Source organism: Chenopodium album, chromosome 5, assembly GCF_948465745.1.
Source record: "Chenopodium album chromosome 5, dcCheAlbu1.1, whole genome shotgun sequence".
Classification (NCBI taxonomy): Eukaryota; Viridiplantae; Streptophyta; class Magnoliopsida; order Caryophyllales; family Amaranthaceae; genus Chenopodium; species Chenopodium album.
In genome coordinates this window covers 17802737-17820557 of record NC_137838.1, presented here as the reverse complement: position 1 = coordinate 17820557, position 17821 = coordinate 17802737, and the positions used below count along the sequence as shown (strand labels likewise).

General features: G+C 34.5%; 1 protein-coding gene across 1 annotated transcript; it reads right to left on the bottom strand.

Annotated features, from left to right (window-relative positions):
* Positions 1-4388: 4388 nt before the first annotated feature.
* On the bottom strand, positions 4389-17449 carry LOC145631996 (putative E3 ubiquitin-protein ligase LUL4). Its single transcript, XM_081684241.1, has 3 exons — positions 16674-17449; positions 15060-15570; positions 4389-4730 (listed from the first exon to the last, which is right to left on the bottom strand). The coding sequence occupies exons 1-3, from the start codon at positions 17267-17269 to the stop codon at positions 4614-4616; spliced, it is 1224 nt and encodes a 407-aa protein (XP_081540367.1). The 5' UTR covers positions 17270-17449; the 3' UTR covers positions 4389-4613.
* Positions 17450-17821: the final 372 nt, after the last annotated feature.

The window sequence follows — 17821 nt, the reverse complement described above, 5'->3', positions numbered from 1 at the left end:
TAGATTTTCTAATAAGGACAGTACAAACAATTAACAATATAAGGGCAAATGTTATTTAATATTCTAAAACAAAGGTTGTGGCCTTGTTTGACAAATGGCTGTTAGCGGTTGGTTGTTGGCTGGTTCACTGGGCTTGTTTGACTGTTTATAACGACTTTTGAAATTGGCTGTTTATAAAAGTGTTTGGTAAATTAATTATTGGTTGTTGGTTTTTTATTAGATAATGTGTGGGCCAACAAGCGAAAAGCTAACAAAAAAGCTACTCAAAGCAGCTTTTTCATTTTGGCTAAAAAGCCAACTTTTTCGCTGACTAAAAAGCCAACTTTTTCGCTGACTAAAAAGCCAATTACCAAACACATTTTTTTACTGTTTGACCACATAAAAAAGCCAAAAGCCAAAAACTAACCCAAAAGCCATTTACCAAATATGGCCTTTATATAAGTATAAATGATGGATATAAACAATCACAATTATGGTGCATCAAAAATTAAAAAGGTGGCAACAAATATAATTAATTATTCATTGATTCTACAATTTTAACGACTATGTTCAATGGTGATTGGTGACAATACATTTGAAATTGGTTATATAAACTGAGCAAGGTGGTCCATATTATGACAGTCCGATTTTTTTTAAAAAATTAAAAAAAAAAAAAAAAAAAAAAAGGAAAATTAAAACAAACTTAATTGGGTTATTTTGATATTTTACTATCGAATTTTGCATGATTACCCAATCTTTAGGTCAGTGCACCTTCTAATGTATAGTGTCGGCATTATGCCTTACCCAAATTTACACTGTTTATCATAAAAGAAAAATAAAGGTGGCTCTAAATGTCAAAAGCATCATTATATTATGTGCAAATAGACCTGGTAAAAAAATTATCAAATCACTAGTAAAATGTTTTGGTTTTGGTTTTGGATTTTAAATGTATAGGTTATAGTATGAGTTAATCACAGTATGAGTTAATCGGTTGAATAATGGGTGGCATCTGAGAGCTATAGTTTGGAGAGGTAGAATTAAGTCCGGTTGACATTGTTTTCATCATGTTATTTCAAGTCACGTCATATAGCAAGTTTAAAAAAAAAAATTATATACACCCGGTTTGCACTAATTTTACTGTACATCGAGCAGTATAAGGGTAACTTTTACCTAATTTTAGGGTAACTTTTTGCCTTTTTTTGGGTAACTTTTAACGTAATACAATTTTTATATAAATAGACAATAAGAAAAGTTTTATAATGGTAATTTAATTACATTTAATCACAAATAATTGATTTTTAGTCATTTAAAATGTGATTCTTTACTAATAATTTTTATTTGTATTGGATTATTTTTATGCATATTAGAGTAACTTTTATTTATTTTAGGGGTAACTTTTGATCAATCTAGTCTATCTTTAGTGAATGTACAATAATTATTGTACACCCGATTTTTTTTTAAAGTTTACATCATAAACATCCATCCATTTTCGACAATTGAAGTTTTCATCATTAGGAGGCAAATGACAGTTGATCAAATATGCTCATTGTAGCAAATGGTAGTATGCTAAAAGACTGATAGTTTGTATTAGTTGATCAATTTCTAATCTTTGCATTGACGTATGTGAATTTCTAGTGTTAAATCGACGATCTTCTAATGATTTATTTCTTATCTTACCTTGTAAAAAACTACTACGGAGTAGTATTCAACTCAACAATAGGGAAAAAAAAAAAAAAAAAAAAGTCAAAATTTTATCTACTTATTGGATGACAACTAGTTTAAATGGTGTAAACATTGCGAGGTAATATCAAAATATGAGATTAAATATTGTCTACATCATTGTCCATATGATTCTTTCTATATTAAAACTACCGGTATTAAAGTGAAAAGGGTATACTTTATGTACGAAGTATTTAGAATGAGAAGAGTATTACTCCGTATTAAAGAAAAATTCATGAACACAAAAAAGCTTATACTTGTATTTGTTTGTCATATCCCCAAATAATAAAAATATAAAATAATAAGAAAATAAAAAATAAAGTGTAACACATCACTCACAGTCTCACATACACATACACATTCACATCACAAGATATTACATTACATTCTTCATCCTCTGCAAAAGAAGAGGTAGATTGGCCAAAAATCCTTTCTTTATTTTCAATTTTTATAAAGCTTTTAAATACAACTAGTAAAAATTTTCAAACATTCTTGGACTTTAATAACTTTATGTTAACTTCTGTAGCAAATATACTTACCAAATTTCTCACTTTTTGGCTTCTAGCACAACCCAAAAGAATGAAAATTAGAACAAGCGCAAAAAAGGCAATGATTCTCTGTCACTTACACAGTGAGTATGAATGTTCACTACTATTGCTCCAGCAATTTGCATGGATCTTCGTGCCACTCACTTGGTTATGGTAATAAAAAGTAGTTTTGATGAAACTCTTTTTTAGGTGTTCACAGCAGATATCCAAAGTATATCGTAAAGATTATGGAATGGAATACTGAGAAGACAAGGCATCAACAAAAGGGTTATGAATATGAATATTCAACAAAGGATTTTATGGCTTGTGATTCAAGATTTTGGTTGCCTAGATCCCAATTTCATTTTTAATTTTGATGGGTAGATCCCGATTTTATTTGACAAAGGGGTTAACAATAAGATTCTTTTTACATATATTGGGCCGAGTCCGTTTATTATGAATAAAGTGGAGTAAAACATGAATTTGGGGTAAGTACGACATGATATATTACATATATTACTGTGATTGTCATGGCATGAAGACTATACAAAGACCGTATCTTAGTGGAGAATACCGCATAATCTTACAAGATAAACTACGCTAAAATAAGTAAAATTGTGCTTATGCTTAGATAAGAAAACACAACACAACACGATATAACTGATTCTATCTTGACCAGACCCAAAGCGCAACCATGACCCATCATTATTCATATCCCACAACCATCTTTGAAGAAAAGGGTGGAGGATGCACTATTATTTGCACGAAAAACTTTTAATGACTAATGTGATAGAAACACATATAGTACGTATTGCGTTGACAAAATTGTCCTTGTAGTAAGTAAAGTACTAGTTAAAATTAGGTCACGAGGAAGTGACAATAATAGTGATTGACGATTGACCGTTAGCCATTTATTTATTTATTTATTTATTTTTTGGTGCACAAGAGGGGCAAGGCCCCGGGAATTAAAAAACTAGTACTTCCTAAGGAGGAAAAAAACGTGGCGCAGCCACACCTACTATATCATTATGCAAAATACGCCCTAGAGCTAGGGTGGGGACTTGAATCAACTGAAAACCGTTAGCCATTTATGATGTGTATACAAAGTATATATTTTAGATGTGAATATAGCATAGTAGCAAACTTTTTGTATATACTACCTTCGCTACAGGTTATGTGCAACAATTTAACATAAAATAGAGAGGGAAAATGTCTAATCGTTGAACATAACTTGTAACGGAGGTAGTAATTAAATGATCACAAACTTTAAAAAAAATCAGGTGTACAATAATTATTATACATCCATTATAAAGATAGTTTAAAGTGATCAAAAGTTGCCCTTGAAATGAATAAAATTACTCCAATATGCATAAAACAAACCCAATACAAATAAAAATTATCAACGCTTTATTAGTAAAAAAATCACATTTAATGACTAAAAATCAATTATTAGTGATTGAATGTAACTAAATTACCTTTATAAAACTTTTTTTTGTTGTTGTTTATTTATATAAAAATTGTATTATGTTTAAATTTACCCAAAAAAGGCAAAAGTTACCCTGAAATTAGCTAAAAGTTACCTTTATAATACTTGATGTGCACTAATATTAATGCAAATCGGGTGTATAAAAAGAGTTACATATAAGACAAATCACATATCACGTCATCATAATATGCATTATTGCATTTTAGAAAATATATCTAATGCTTCTTATACATCACAACTATGTTATGAAAATTTATGATTGTCATTGGTGAAAGAAAGAGATTATCAAGCTTGGAAAAGAATATCAGCCATTATTTTCACCAACAAATAAAACAGATCAGTAGACTATCAAGGATTAATCCCTACGAAGCACAATGAAAAGATCAATCAAGATAAAACATGAATTTCAAAAATAAAAGCTAGAATGAAATCCTAAAGATAAAGAAATTTGTTACGGACTATATTTAGTGTGCATATTGTATAGCGATCCACATAAAGATTTCTCATACTAACCAAACCAGGTTATTAATATTTTCCTGAAAGCAAACAGAGATCTCTATGGCAGGAAACTTTCATCAATCTACTTGAAACAACCTATCATTAACATGGCGAGCTGATAAAAGAGAGCTCGAATTCTCCTCAAAAGCTATACTAGAGTAAGAATATGAAACGACAGACACAGAAAATTGCAAAGGTAACTTATATCAATTGAATTACAGCATCAGAGAACACACATTGACATGTAAAGAATGGACATATAAATTTGATAGACACACTACATCGAATACAGCTATAGATATATTACAGGGATAGATACAATTACAAAAGGTAAGTGGGGAGAACTGTGAACAATTTCAGCACCATATAGGCAAATCCCTAGATGAAAAAAGGGACTTTAGAGATCATTGGCTACTAGTATTGTTAATCTTGATCTCAATAAGCTCGGTAATTGGTTGACGACAAATTGGGCATTTATTTGATTGTAACCCCAGCTCTTTGGCACACTCACTGCACATACACTGCAAACAGAAGCAAAAATTAGCCAAAGAAAAAAACAAATATACAGCAAGAAAAAGACTAGTGACAAACTTTAACAAGCTGTAAGATGCATGTTCTGCCCTCTCAAATGGCATATAATTTTGAAAATGTGGCTCCCTCAGGCCTACCCTACATCAGTCAAGTTCTAATCTCCTATAATTGGGGTGATTGGTGAGCTTTCCTTGTTTTTAACAGTCTAATATGATTTATAATTACTGTAAGGAAAAGTAAGTGCATATGACTATACGAGCGCAAAAATTCAAGCTTAGCAACTTCGATTTGTCTCTACAAATGAATACAAAAACAGATTGGGATCTTTTACTGCACAGAATAAAGGGAAACAAATTTTAACTCCCAACTCTATCCCCAACACCCCGCATTCTTCTCCTAGAAGAAAATGAAAGAAGAAAAGGACCCTAAATAGAAAGCGATAGCAGGAGATGTCAGGTTATTCACAAGCTAAACAGTGAACCAGCAAAAACTCATTCACCAATGTCATGGATGAAGCTCTTTTAGTGAGGCATATCTATGCAGTAATGATTCAAGCAAAGGAAAAAAAAAAAAATCAGGAACAGGGAAGCTGATCCTTTTTCAATTATTCTCATATGATTGGGCTTAAGAGTCGACGGGCTTTAACTGCAGAGAGAGACGAAAAAGGTGGATAACACGTATCTCCCAAAGATTGGACTGCTATCTATGGCTTACTTGCCCAACCTTATATGCATAATTCATTAATTTGATCATATCTTGATTTAAAATGCAACCTAAAGCATGATACTTCCAACCAAGAAATCCAAAGGAAGTGGCCAGGCATCAGGAAAAAGCAGGACTAAGCTGCCAATACATACTTTAGTGTGCTATGGGTAACACCCTGCAATGCGAGATTTTGTGCCAACTTCTACAACTTAAAACAGCAGCCTCTACTGAACCTAACGCTACCAAGCAAAATTTACAGGGAGACACAATTTCAACTCTTTAGAAGGTTCAAAGGCCTAAAGGGTTCCCTATGAATTGACTTCCCCATGACCTCTCATAGGTACAATGTTGTCTCCTCATATGGAAGCTTGATAGAAGAGGACGAGGTTCCAAAAATAACAGCATCTAAATGTGAATAGAAAGTCAATATTGCCAAAAGATTAATACAATACAAGGCAAATGTGTAACAGCTAAATGTAGCTAAGGTCAATTTATATGAATTATGTTATACTAAATACATCCATGATGAAGCTAGACAAAAACACCAGTAGATGAGAAAGCACTCTGTTTAGTTATAAGAAAATTTTATTAAATTGTAGAATATACAAAATTTGGTATCAAAATGTCATGCCACTGTTAAGCTAAAATCCAATGAGTAGATCCATATAAGTGTTGCTTCCTTTCTTAAGGAGTATTAATAAATATTAAAGACACATGCATTGATAGCTAATTCATATTTCTATTGTTGCATGAAACACATATTAGGAACTTTCTACTTTCTTACATTAAAATTTAAGCTTGCAGATAGGGCCTGAATGTATATATGTTTTAATTCATACACTTCACATGAACTCATTAGAAGTTGAGTTTGTAAATAGACTCCCAATAATTCTATTGGTTAAAAAGCATGTACAGAATCCTTATCTAAATTCTATATAATCTTCCAATTGAGCCTCTTCAAGTCTTCATGCTGTCATGCATCTCACTCCATGATCCAGTGGAAAATGCATGGTCTTTTAATAAAGATAAAAAGCACCAAGGAACCCAAATTTATTCCAACAATAACAAGCCAATGACATCCCCTCCTCCCCACACCCCCCCCCCCCCCCCCCCCCCCAAAAAAAAAAAAAAAAAAAAAAAAACCGGAGAGATACCTTGCAGTAGTTCTTTACATAAGATCGCAAATCACATTATAAACGAGATAAGAAAAGATCCTAAATCTACAAGTTGAAAAAGTCCTCAAGAACCAATGACACAAACATTCAAAAGAAGACTAAAAGCAATAAAAGAAAGCACACGGTAAGAAGACTGCATACACCCAATAGCACTGAACAAATCAGATAAGAATCCCAAGAAGAGAGCCATGGGAAGGTATCAAGCAGAGGAAGGAGACAACAGTCAGTCAGTAACTAAACTAGAGCCATAGAAATCAGATTTGCTCAGATAATGCGACAACTAAGCAGCTGCATGGTCAGTAAACTCAGCACCAAGTTACAAGGGCAGAAAGGAGGAGTCAGCATCAACGAAAATGTGAATGGAAGCATCCCCTGGGGAGGGAGGGGGCAAGGGACTTAGTTGAGCGTCTCAGACTCATAAAAACAATCTTCCAAGTACACTATGAATGTAGGAAAAAATAGAAGAGGTTAAGAGTGGATCAAGTTGGTGTGTTATAACTTTAGGGATGGATCTCCAAAATCATAAAATTGATTGGGAATTTGTTACATAGACAATGATACTAACCTGCTGACTCATAAATCTAATTTCTGAAAATATATATGTTTTTTTTTTTAAAAAAAAAGAGAAAAAAATATATGTTTTGGTTCAATATGATATTGGTGTCCATATCCATGTAGCAGCATGCAAGAGAGAGAATTCATTCTCTGAAAAGGATAAATTTTCCTTTGCTAAAAGTAGTATAACCTTGGTTAACAACCAACATGTCAGATATATATTTTAGAGATTTTTTCGGGAAAGAAAAGAACCCAAACAGCAGGGGTTTGTAATTCTAAGATTATTCATACATGCTAATTTTAATATTAGCTTTTTTAACAAAAAAAATAATCTACTACCAGAGTTGGTTTGAGAAATGAAAGCACTGACATTCAATCTGGCATATCCTCAGACAAAATTGAGTTCTAATCTGACATGAGTACTTGAAAACATCTGGAGCGCTCAAGCAACTAGTTAGAAACCACATATGTAGTATTCAAAGAAGAAATAATTGGAAAAGGCAGGGAAGATGAAAATAAAAATATACGAAGTATATATGTAAATAAGCTGCCTCAAATGAGAAACTATTTAAGTGCGGAAATGATTAGGCAAGGTTTGGGTTAAGCGGTTAGCAAAACTCTTTCAAATAGAACGGAGAGAGAACCAATAATCTACCAGTGCAATAGAAGAAGAGAGCTTTGCTGAACAAGAACAACGAATATACTCTAAACCTCTATTAAAGGAAATAAAACTAAAGTTAAATACCATTAAGTATGGAAAACGGTGATTGAGTGCTTGGAAAGATTTGAAAAAACCAATTTGACAACCCGTTAAGTTGTATTGTTGTTGTTGTTGCTGTTGTTCAAGTTGTGTATTGAAAATGAACTAGAATACATTTTTAATTGATATCAAGAAGGCATAAGACATAGTAACAAGAGACTTGCTTTAATAGACACTGGCAATGAAAGGTTCATATTGCATACATTACCAGCATAAGCACACGATTTCAAATTCGGACTAAAAAAATTTGCAGATTGCAGTGGCAACTATGAAAAGATTTAAGAGAACCAATTGTGTCGTAATGATTTAGACATGTCCAACATCAGAAGGTATCGAGTTGGAAAACGGAGAATTGAGCAATAATGACATTAAAAGAAGGCAAGGGTACAAAGATTGATCAAGATAGAAGGTGATTCAGATATTGATGAGAACTTCGAGAGTTAGTTAAATCTTTACAAGGAAAACCTAAGCTTGAACATTAACTCATTAGAAGCTACAAATTGGCGATTCTTGGACGGTTCAAGCAAAGGAACTTGGTGTCTAGTACAAACTCAAGTTTCGGATCACTCTACTCAATCTACTTAGTGTTATTTAATTAGTTTTTGCTTGCAAGTTTTTACCTTTCACTTGAAAGGGTTTTTCTTGGTTTAAGCACTTAGGATTTATTTTAAGAATTATAGACTAAATCAAACTAGTCTTACTACTAGTTTCTTAATCTAAATAGAATTAGTTTTCCTATTCTATCTGGGTAACTTGGAGCTAAAGGCTAGGGGCTTGTCCTAGTCCTATTATACTTAGAATAAGTTAATTTTAGTCTATAAATAATTGTAATTTCATGACTTTTGGGATATAGAATTTTTCAGATTATTAAATCAAAGTATTTGTTTCTTTTGTAATTAAAACATTCATTCCTTAAAGCCGATGATTAAGTTCTGTAAGCTTTGTTCAAGTTGATTAATTAAGGGGTGGCATGGCCTTTAACTTACTTGATCTACTTGTGTTCTTGTTTAATTCCTTGTGGACAAATCCTATAGAGAATTCGGCTTGAACTATACTAGTGTGTGTTTAAATCTCATAAGCATATGCATCATCTTGGTATCAGAGCACATGTTCTGTAAAACTTAAACTGCGAACGTTGTACTGGGAATTTTCGAGATATTTTTTTTTGCGTTGGGCTCCAAAAACGTCCAGCTACCACATCCTAAAATTTCATAATTTTTGGATAAGTAACGAGTTCTGCACAACCCGGACTTTTGGTGTTGCTGCACTGATTTGCGGTTGAGAACCCGGTTTTGTTCTGCTTAATTATTCATCCAACATTCGATCTTTTAATTCAGATTTTTGCATAAACTAACTGTGTTTGTGTAGGAATTATGAGTGACGAAGAGAGGCCAGCAGTTCCAAAAAATTTAACCTTAGAACAAGCACAAAACCTTCGAAGAGATCGACCGATAACCGAATTGGCAACAAGGTTAGATGAGGTACTAAGGAGACTTGACGTTTGTGACAAATCTTCTTCAAAGAAGGCTAGTTCTGAATCTAATCCAGAATCAAGTGATGAGGGGAGTTTAAGATGGAGGAAACCTAGAAAACCTAGAAAAGACTACTCATCTAGGATGAATCCTCAAGGCCTAGAAGGAGAGATAAGCGCAAGGATGATGATAAAAGCTTGAGATTAGATCTTCTAGATTTCCATGTTAGTCTAATTGAACCCGAAAAGTATCTTGAGTGGGTAAGGAGAGCTGAAACCCTATTTGATTTCAAGGACTATGATGAGAGAAAAAGATGCAAGGTGGTCGAATGCAAGTTGGTTGGCTATATAAGCTTGTGGTATGATAACTTGAAAAAGAAAAGGTAAAGAGATGGTAGGGATAAGATTCGAACATGGAGTCAACTTAAGAAGCACATGAAGAAGAAATCTGTTCCTGAGGATTATGTGCAAGATCCCTACATAAAGATGCAAACTTTCAAACAAGGTACGACTAGTGTTGAATCTTTTATTACTGAATTTGAAAGATTTGATATGCTTTGTGATTTAAATGAAAGGCAAGTGCATAAAGTAGCTAGATTTATTGCTGGATTGAATGAAGAAATTGCAGAAAAGGTTGAGATACAACCATATTGGAACTATGATGATGTGTGTAAGGTTTCTAAGATTTTTGAGAAGCCGAATTTTAATAAATTTAATGCTAACAATTCGTCTACTTCCAAGCAAGATAAACCTACGCTCGAACCTGACAGAAAGTTTGAAAGTGAGGGTAAGAGGAAGTGTTTCAAGTGTGGGAGCTATGGTCACATATCAAGCACTTGTCCCTCAAAGAGAGTGATGAATGCATATGAGTGGGAACAAGAGCAAGTGTTACGAGGAAGATAAGGAGCAAGAAAACGATGAAGAGGAGGAACATGTGAGTGAAGTAGAGCCCGAGACACATGGTAAAAGCTTGGTTTTGAGAAGAGCACTATACTCCCAAACCGTACATATGGAGAACAATCAAGGAGAGAAAATTTCTCTTTCAAGGTGAAAGGTAAAAGAGAGATTGTGCGACATGATCGTTGATTCGGAGAGTTGCACTAATGTGGTGTCTACTACTCTAATTATTAATTGAAACATCCTACAACCGAGCATCCTCAACCATACAAGCTCCATTGGCTAAGCAACACTAGTGATGTGGAGGTAACTAAACAAGCCTTGATTTCTTTTTCTATTGGCAAATTTAATGATAAAGTGCTTTGTGATGTTTGTCCTATGGATGCATGCCACTTATTGCTAAGGAGACCTTGGAAATTTGATAGATTTGTGAAGTATGATGGTAAAAGTAATGTGTATATTGTTAAAGAGGGAGAAAAAGACAAACCAATTGCTTTCAAACAATTAATTTCGAATCTAACAAAAATCACTTCTAATGCTAAAGGCTTGCTATTGATTAATGAGAAAGAATTTGATAAAGAAGTGGCGCAAAAAGGTTATTTTTATGTGTTGATTTCGAAGGAAATTAAAGAAGAAAATAAGGTGCAAACAACTTCGGTTTTGGAGCCTATTTTGCGTGAGTTTGATGATATGTTTCCGAATGAATTACCTCAGGGTTTGCCTCCAATTCGTGGTATTGAACACCAAATTGATTTAGTTCCGGGAGCTCCTTTACCAAACAAAGCTGCTTATAGAAGTAATCCTAAAGAGACTAAGGAGATGCAAAGGCAAATTGAATAACTCATGGTGAGGGGTTATGTCCATGAGAGTATGAGTCCGTGTGGAATGCCTACATTACTTGTTCCTAAGAAAGATGGGAGTTGGCGCCATGGTTTGAAAACTTGGTCGTTACGTCGCGAATCGGCCAAGATGTAACGGATTTCAAAGTTGTCATTACGATATTTACCGATTCAGTACTGCTTTACAATACTCCACGATTCGGTCGATACGACCGTTTAGAACTGAAATTCGGCCGCATCAAACATTACCAGCAAAAATTCGAAGTATAAACACCGAGTTTTAAGCTTTCTAAACATTTTCCGGCGAGTATTCTCCTCCATAAAAGTCGAGCACTTTTCTCTGGCTGTATAAAATAAATTCTTTTTAAATTAAATGGGGTAGAGTTGGGGACAGCTGGTAACTCTTTTGAAGTTGACCGGACCCCACCCCATCCATTCTCTTTCCTTCTGCTTTTTTCTTATCTCACATCCCACGTGACCCCCACCCCTTCTCTTTCCCTTTTTACTATCCAAGCCCCACACAAAAAAAAAAAAAAAAAAAAAAAGGGATTTTAATTCTAAAATATGAAGAGAGTAAGAAATTAGGAATACATAGTACTAGTAAAAAGAGAAATGTGTCAGTATATTTGTACTACCTATAAGAAGATAAGAGTTTAAAAAAAAAAGAACATAAAATTTTTAAAATATATGAGAAAAATCATTGTAAAATACATAGTTTAAAATATAAATTTATTTTAAAATTCTTACGTGAGAATCGCGATACGATCCACGATCAACGCATCAATTCCATTACCGAATTAGCGCGACCGTTTCCGCGATCGCGACCTATACCGCATTTTCAAACTATGGTTGGCGCATTTACAAAGATAGTAGGAGTGTGAACAACATCACAATCAAATACAGGCTTCCTATTCCAAGGCTAGATGATCTATTTAATGAGCTACATGGTTCGAAAATATTTTCTAAAATTGATCTCATGAGTGCTTATCATCAAATTCAAATGAGAGAAGGGGATGAATGGAAAACTGCATTCAAGACTAAGTTAGGGTTGTATGAATGGTTGGTGATGCCTTTTGGCCTTACTAATGCTCCTAGTACTTTCATGAGATTGATGCATGAAGTTCTCAGACCTTTCCTTGGTAGGTGTGTTGTGGTTTACTTAGATGATATTCTGATTTACTCTAAAAATATGCATGATCATCTTAATCATCTAAGAAGTGTGTTTGAAGTTCTAAGAAAGAAAAGGTTGTATGCAAAGCTAGAAAAATGCTACTTTCTTGTCCCAAGCGTGACTTTTCTAGGGTACATAGTATTAAAAGATGGTGTTTTTGTTGATCCATCTAAGGTGGAAGCAATTAAATCATGGCCAGTTCCTAAGAATGCTTCGGAGGTACATTCTTTTCATGGTTTAGCTTCTTTCTATAGAAGATTTGTGAAAAACTTTTCTAGTATTGTTACACCTATGACTAAATGTTTGAAGAAAGAAAGAATTAATTTGAGTGGAGTAAAGAGGCACAACATGCCTTTGACTTAATCAAGAAGAAATTGTGTGAAGCTCCTATTTTAGCTCTACCTGACTTTGACTATGCTAGTCCATTTGAGGCGGAAACTGATGCTAAGTGGAGTAGAAATTAGTGTGGTTCTAATCCAAAGGAAGAGACCTATTGCTTACTTTAGTGAAAAATTGAATGGTGCTTGTTTGAATTACTCTATTTATCACAAAGAATTATATGCCATTGTTCGTGCTTTAGATCATTGGAGTCATTATTTGCGTCCTAATCATTTTGTGTTTCATTCGGATCATGAGTCTATAAAGTACATACATGGACAACAAAAATTGAATCCAAGACATGTTAAGTCGGTTGAATTTCTACAATTATAACTTTTCTTCTAAGTATAAAGACGGGAAGATAAATATCAATGCAGATGCATTGTCAAGAAGGTATTCTTTACTTGGTGTTTTGAATTTTCGTTCACTTGGTTTTGATTTGATCAAAGAGTATTAAGCAAGTGATGAAGATTTTGCACCTATACTTGAGAATTGTGCAAAGGGGGCCGTAGGTTCTTATGTGACTCAAGATGGTTTCCTTTTCAAGGGGAATCGATTGTGTGTTCCAAGGTGTTCTATTAGTGAGTTGATTGTGAGAGAAGCTCATGGTGGAGGAATTATAGGGCATTTTGGTATCAATAAAACTCTTAGTATTCTACAAGAGCATTTTTATTGGCCTAAGTTATTGAAGTGAAGGTCCTTTCAAGATTATTGAGAAAGTGAGTGACAATGCGAACGACGCGACGGGGGTAACCAAATATAGCAGCTCCTTTCAAGCTCGATCTTCCGGGTGACTATGGTGTAAGTGCTACATTTAATGTGGGAGATTTGGCTCGTTACATGCCTGATGATGAACTACGAGATTTGAGGACAAATTCTTTTGAAGAAGAGGAGGATGATCAAGATATTGATGAGAACTTTGAAAGTTTGTTAAATCTTTACAAGGAAAACCTAAGCTTGAACATTAACTCATTAGAAGCTACAATTGGCGATTCTTGGACGGTTGAATCAAAGGAACTTGGTGTCTAGTACAAGCTAAAGTTTGGGATCACTCTACTCACTCTAATTATTATTATTAAATGAGTTTTTGCTTGCAAGTTTTTATCTTTCACTTGAAAGGGTTTTTCTTGGTTTAAGCACTCAGGATTTATTTTATTTATTTTAGGAATTATAGACTAAATAAAACTAGTCTTACTACTAGTTTCCTAATCTAAGTAGAATTAGTTTTTCTAATCTAAGTAGAATTAGTTTTCCTATTCTATTTGGGTTACTTGGAGCTAAAGGCTAGGGCTTGTCCTAGTCCTATTAGACTTAGAATTAGTTTGTTTTTAGTCTATAAAGAGTTGTAATTTCATGCCTTTTGGGATATAGAATTTTTCATATTATTAAATTAAAGTATTTGTTTGTTTTGTAGTTAAAACATTCCTTCCTTAAAGCCGGTGATTAAGTTCTTTAAGCTTTGTTCAAGTTGATTAATTATGGGGTGGCTTGGCTTTTAACTTACTTAATCTACTTGTCTTCTTATTTAATTCTTAGTGGACGAATCCTATAGAGAATTAGGCTTAAATTATACTTAAGTGTGTTTAAATCTCATAAGCATACGCATCAGAAGGGGTATAAAATGGAATATCATAGTATACTATATATAGGTGATTGGATTTTCAACCTTGACAATGTCATAGTATACTATATATAGGTGAATGGATTTTCAACCTTGACAATGATGAGTTGGGTTTTTTTGTACTTTTTCTTTTTGAATAACAATGAGAATAGCATTCCCTGAAGGTATAGGTGAAGCAATCCTACATAGCAGGTTTTCTCATCATGAAGGAAAAGGAAGAGTCAGAAGGTTTTCCTTCTATGGTTGTACGGTGTGCCAATCTGAATTAATATAATGCTTGTCAGCAAATTGTATAATTAAACAATGACATAATACAGCAACATTACACATAATAATTTGTGTTGCTTAGAAAACTCTCCATGACTCCACCTATTAGAGAACTCTCAAATACTTACACCATTGATGAAAATCTGCATCTATAAATCACAAAAACACAGGCATCTAAGTCTAGAGATCTCACTATCTTGTCAAACTTAGCCTCTTTCAAAATCATTTATGAAACTTGCATTGATGACAAACAAAAAGTACTTCAAAGAAGAGATCCCTTGCTAGGAGGTGGTGGTTGACTGGTCGTTGTAAGCCTAATGAATCACTCCTTATAAATGTGTGGGAAATGTATGTGTTAATTCCATTACAAAATATAGAAAAGGATATAAAGGGGATGGATTGTCAGGCAAGCATAAACTACAATCATTTCAAAATATGATGTCAAATATATACTTAATCATGTTTTGAGTAAACTCTTACCAGATGCCGGCAAGGCATTACAGCTGTTGTCTTGGGCTCGGTCATGCATATTACACACTCTTTCCCTGGTTCATCATCATTAAAGGTTTCTGAAGATGAATTTCCTATTCCATACAAATCACGAAGTTCATAACGAACACCATCGATCCATAAAATCTGCCTGATTGCTTTTACTTGAAAGGAACCTTCATTCTTTTTCTCAATAACAGCTTGAGTAACCTGTACCCTGGGAGAATCCTCTACTAGAGATTCTCCTGCCACATCATCTGCATCGTGAGATGAGGAGTATACTTCAGCATATATGACAAGTGGAAAGACATCATCTTCTGATGGCTTCCCAAGACTTTCCAGATCAAAGAATCCCAAGTCCACACCAGTGCCAGTAGCCTGGCAAAATCTCTGCCCAAACCCCTTCTGGAAAGGGACTTTAAGTGACCTGATTGCCTCAGGATATGCTGGAGTAAATGTACAGGTCTCTTTGTCCTCCTTTGCAAAGTAATAGATAGTAATACTGTCAAAAGATGTAGCAAACCCCAAGTATCAGTTCATAGTAATTATTCATAAGAAGTTCACAAGGAGATACAAAAAATCAAGAACCAGGGTCATATTTCTAGTACAAACAAGACACCATGGATTGGAAAAAAAAAAAGGGGGGGGGGGGGGGGGGATCATGGCTCTAATTAGTCTGACAGGCACAGCCCTGTAATTATTTAGCAAGAATTCTTGTCAATCTCGCAACTTCGAAACAGAGATAATATTTGTAAATTCATTAGTTCAGTCCTCCCTCCTCACCTTAATACCCAACATTATCAACCTTATTTAGCAAGCTTTACAAACAGAGATAATATTTGTAAATCTCAGACCTTATACGGCAAAACAGATAAATGAGTAAAATTCTGAAGATTGAATCCAGCATAGACTTTTAACTGCACAACAGGTAGTAAAAATAAGTATTGTATGCATATATGAATGATCCCATTATTTTTTTTTAAAAAACCCTCAAAGTATCAGCTCTCTTAACAGTGTGTAGAGCGCTTCAATTAAGCTTACAGAACGCCTAATTCAATCCATACAAAAATAGATAGACAAGTCAATATCCGAACAAGAAACATGAGATTGATTGAATCATTGGAGAAAAGATTCTACCTAGATAAATTATGATATGGCACATTGCTTCACACACACACACACACACACACACACACACACACACAAATTGTATTATCTTACAAATATCACCTCTTAAACCTTAAAGAAACCTCGAGGGACATCAAATTATCAACTTTAGTCTACTATAATACATTCATGCAGCCAACAAAGTAGCTCTACTATCAACTACCTATCTCAACTATTCACTTTAGCATCACCATAAGCCAATTCCCACTCACATTGCACTTGATCATTACTTAACATCCTTCTCCAAACTCGAAACCAATTCGCCTCTCTTCTAAACCCATTGCACAACTCCATACAATTAAACAAGCTAAATGCAACATTGTTTTGCCTACTTTAGTCATTCAATTAAATACAAGAAAACAATCAAAATACCCTACCCTAATCAACAAGAAAACAAACAAAAACCCATAAAAATCAAGCAAAGATAGATTAACAAACCTGCCATCATATTGCGCATCAAAAACGAAAGAAACCAAGAAATGATCAGGGTAATTCTCATCAACTTGAAGCTTAATAGTATCCTTATGAACATTAACATCATTCTTAACCACCTTAGCACTCTGATGCTCAACATAAGGCGGCGGAACCTGCGATTGCGGAACCGGGTATCTCATCTGATGCCACCCATTTCCATAATTAGCAGGAATATAAGGAAAATTGGGACGACCCATCATCTGATTTGGGTAATTATATGAATTAGACCACCCAGAATAGCAATAATTGGACTGAATTGCAGGTGGGTGTTGATACTGGTAATGGGTTGTTGGGTATGGGGTGGAAGACACATAAACATAGTTGTTATCCAACGGTTGTTGTTGCGGCGGCAGCGGCGACGGCGTTGATGGATGAGGCAGAGAAAGAGTAGAAGGATCAGCGGCGGCCGAAGCTGGAGGAGTAGTGGTGGCAGATGGGTGGTAGTAGTACGGTGGTGGTGGCGGCGGTTGAGGCGGTGGATTTGGGTGGTAGTAAGGTGGATGATGGTGGTGTTGATGGTGGTTTTGGTTTCTTCTTCCGGAAGATAATGAAATCCCCATTTTTTATGAGTGGAAAATGTGAAGATTTGGGAGATTGAAGAGGTTTTGGAGATTGAAATCTGGGAATTTTGGAAGGATTTTGTGGGTTGAAAAGTTGAGGAAATTGGTGAGAAAAGTAAAGAAGAAATTGGAAAGAGTAAAATTTGTTGATTGATTTTAGATGAAGTTTTGTTTTGAGTTGTTTTGTCATCACCGCGTTGATTACGCATTTACGCGCCAGAGAGTTGCCTAGTCGTTGCTTTTACTTGTTCGGTTACTATGAGATTAATATGGATTTTAGGGTAAAGAACCAAAGTTCTAGGTTGTCCTTCTATTGCCCTAGATCTTTGGGGAGTACCATCTATGGAGTACAAAATAGTCATTAAACTATGGTTATAAATAGGAGATTTTCTTGATCTCTACCTGCTTGAGTCATTATCAAGTAAAGTCCACTTGTACTCTAACCGACACTTTTGTCGTTGATGGTTTGGTATTGATTTTAATGTCGTTGGTATTCCAACAACAACCAAGTCAAGCCTACTTGGTATTCTTTTTTTATACCAACAAACTCGT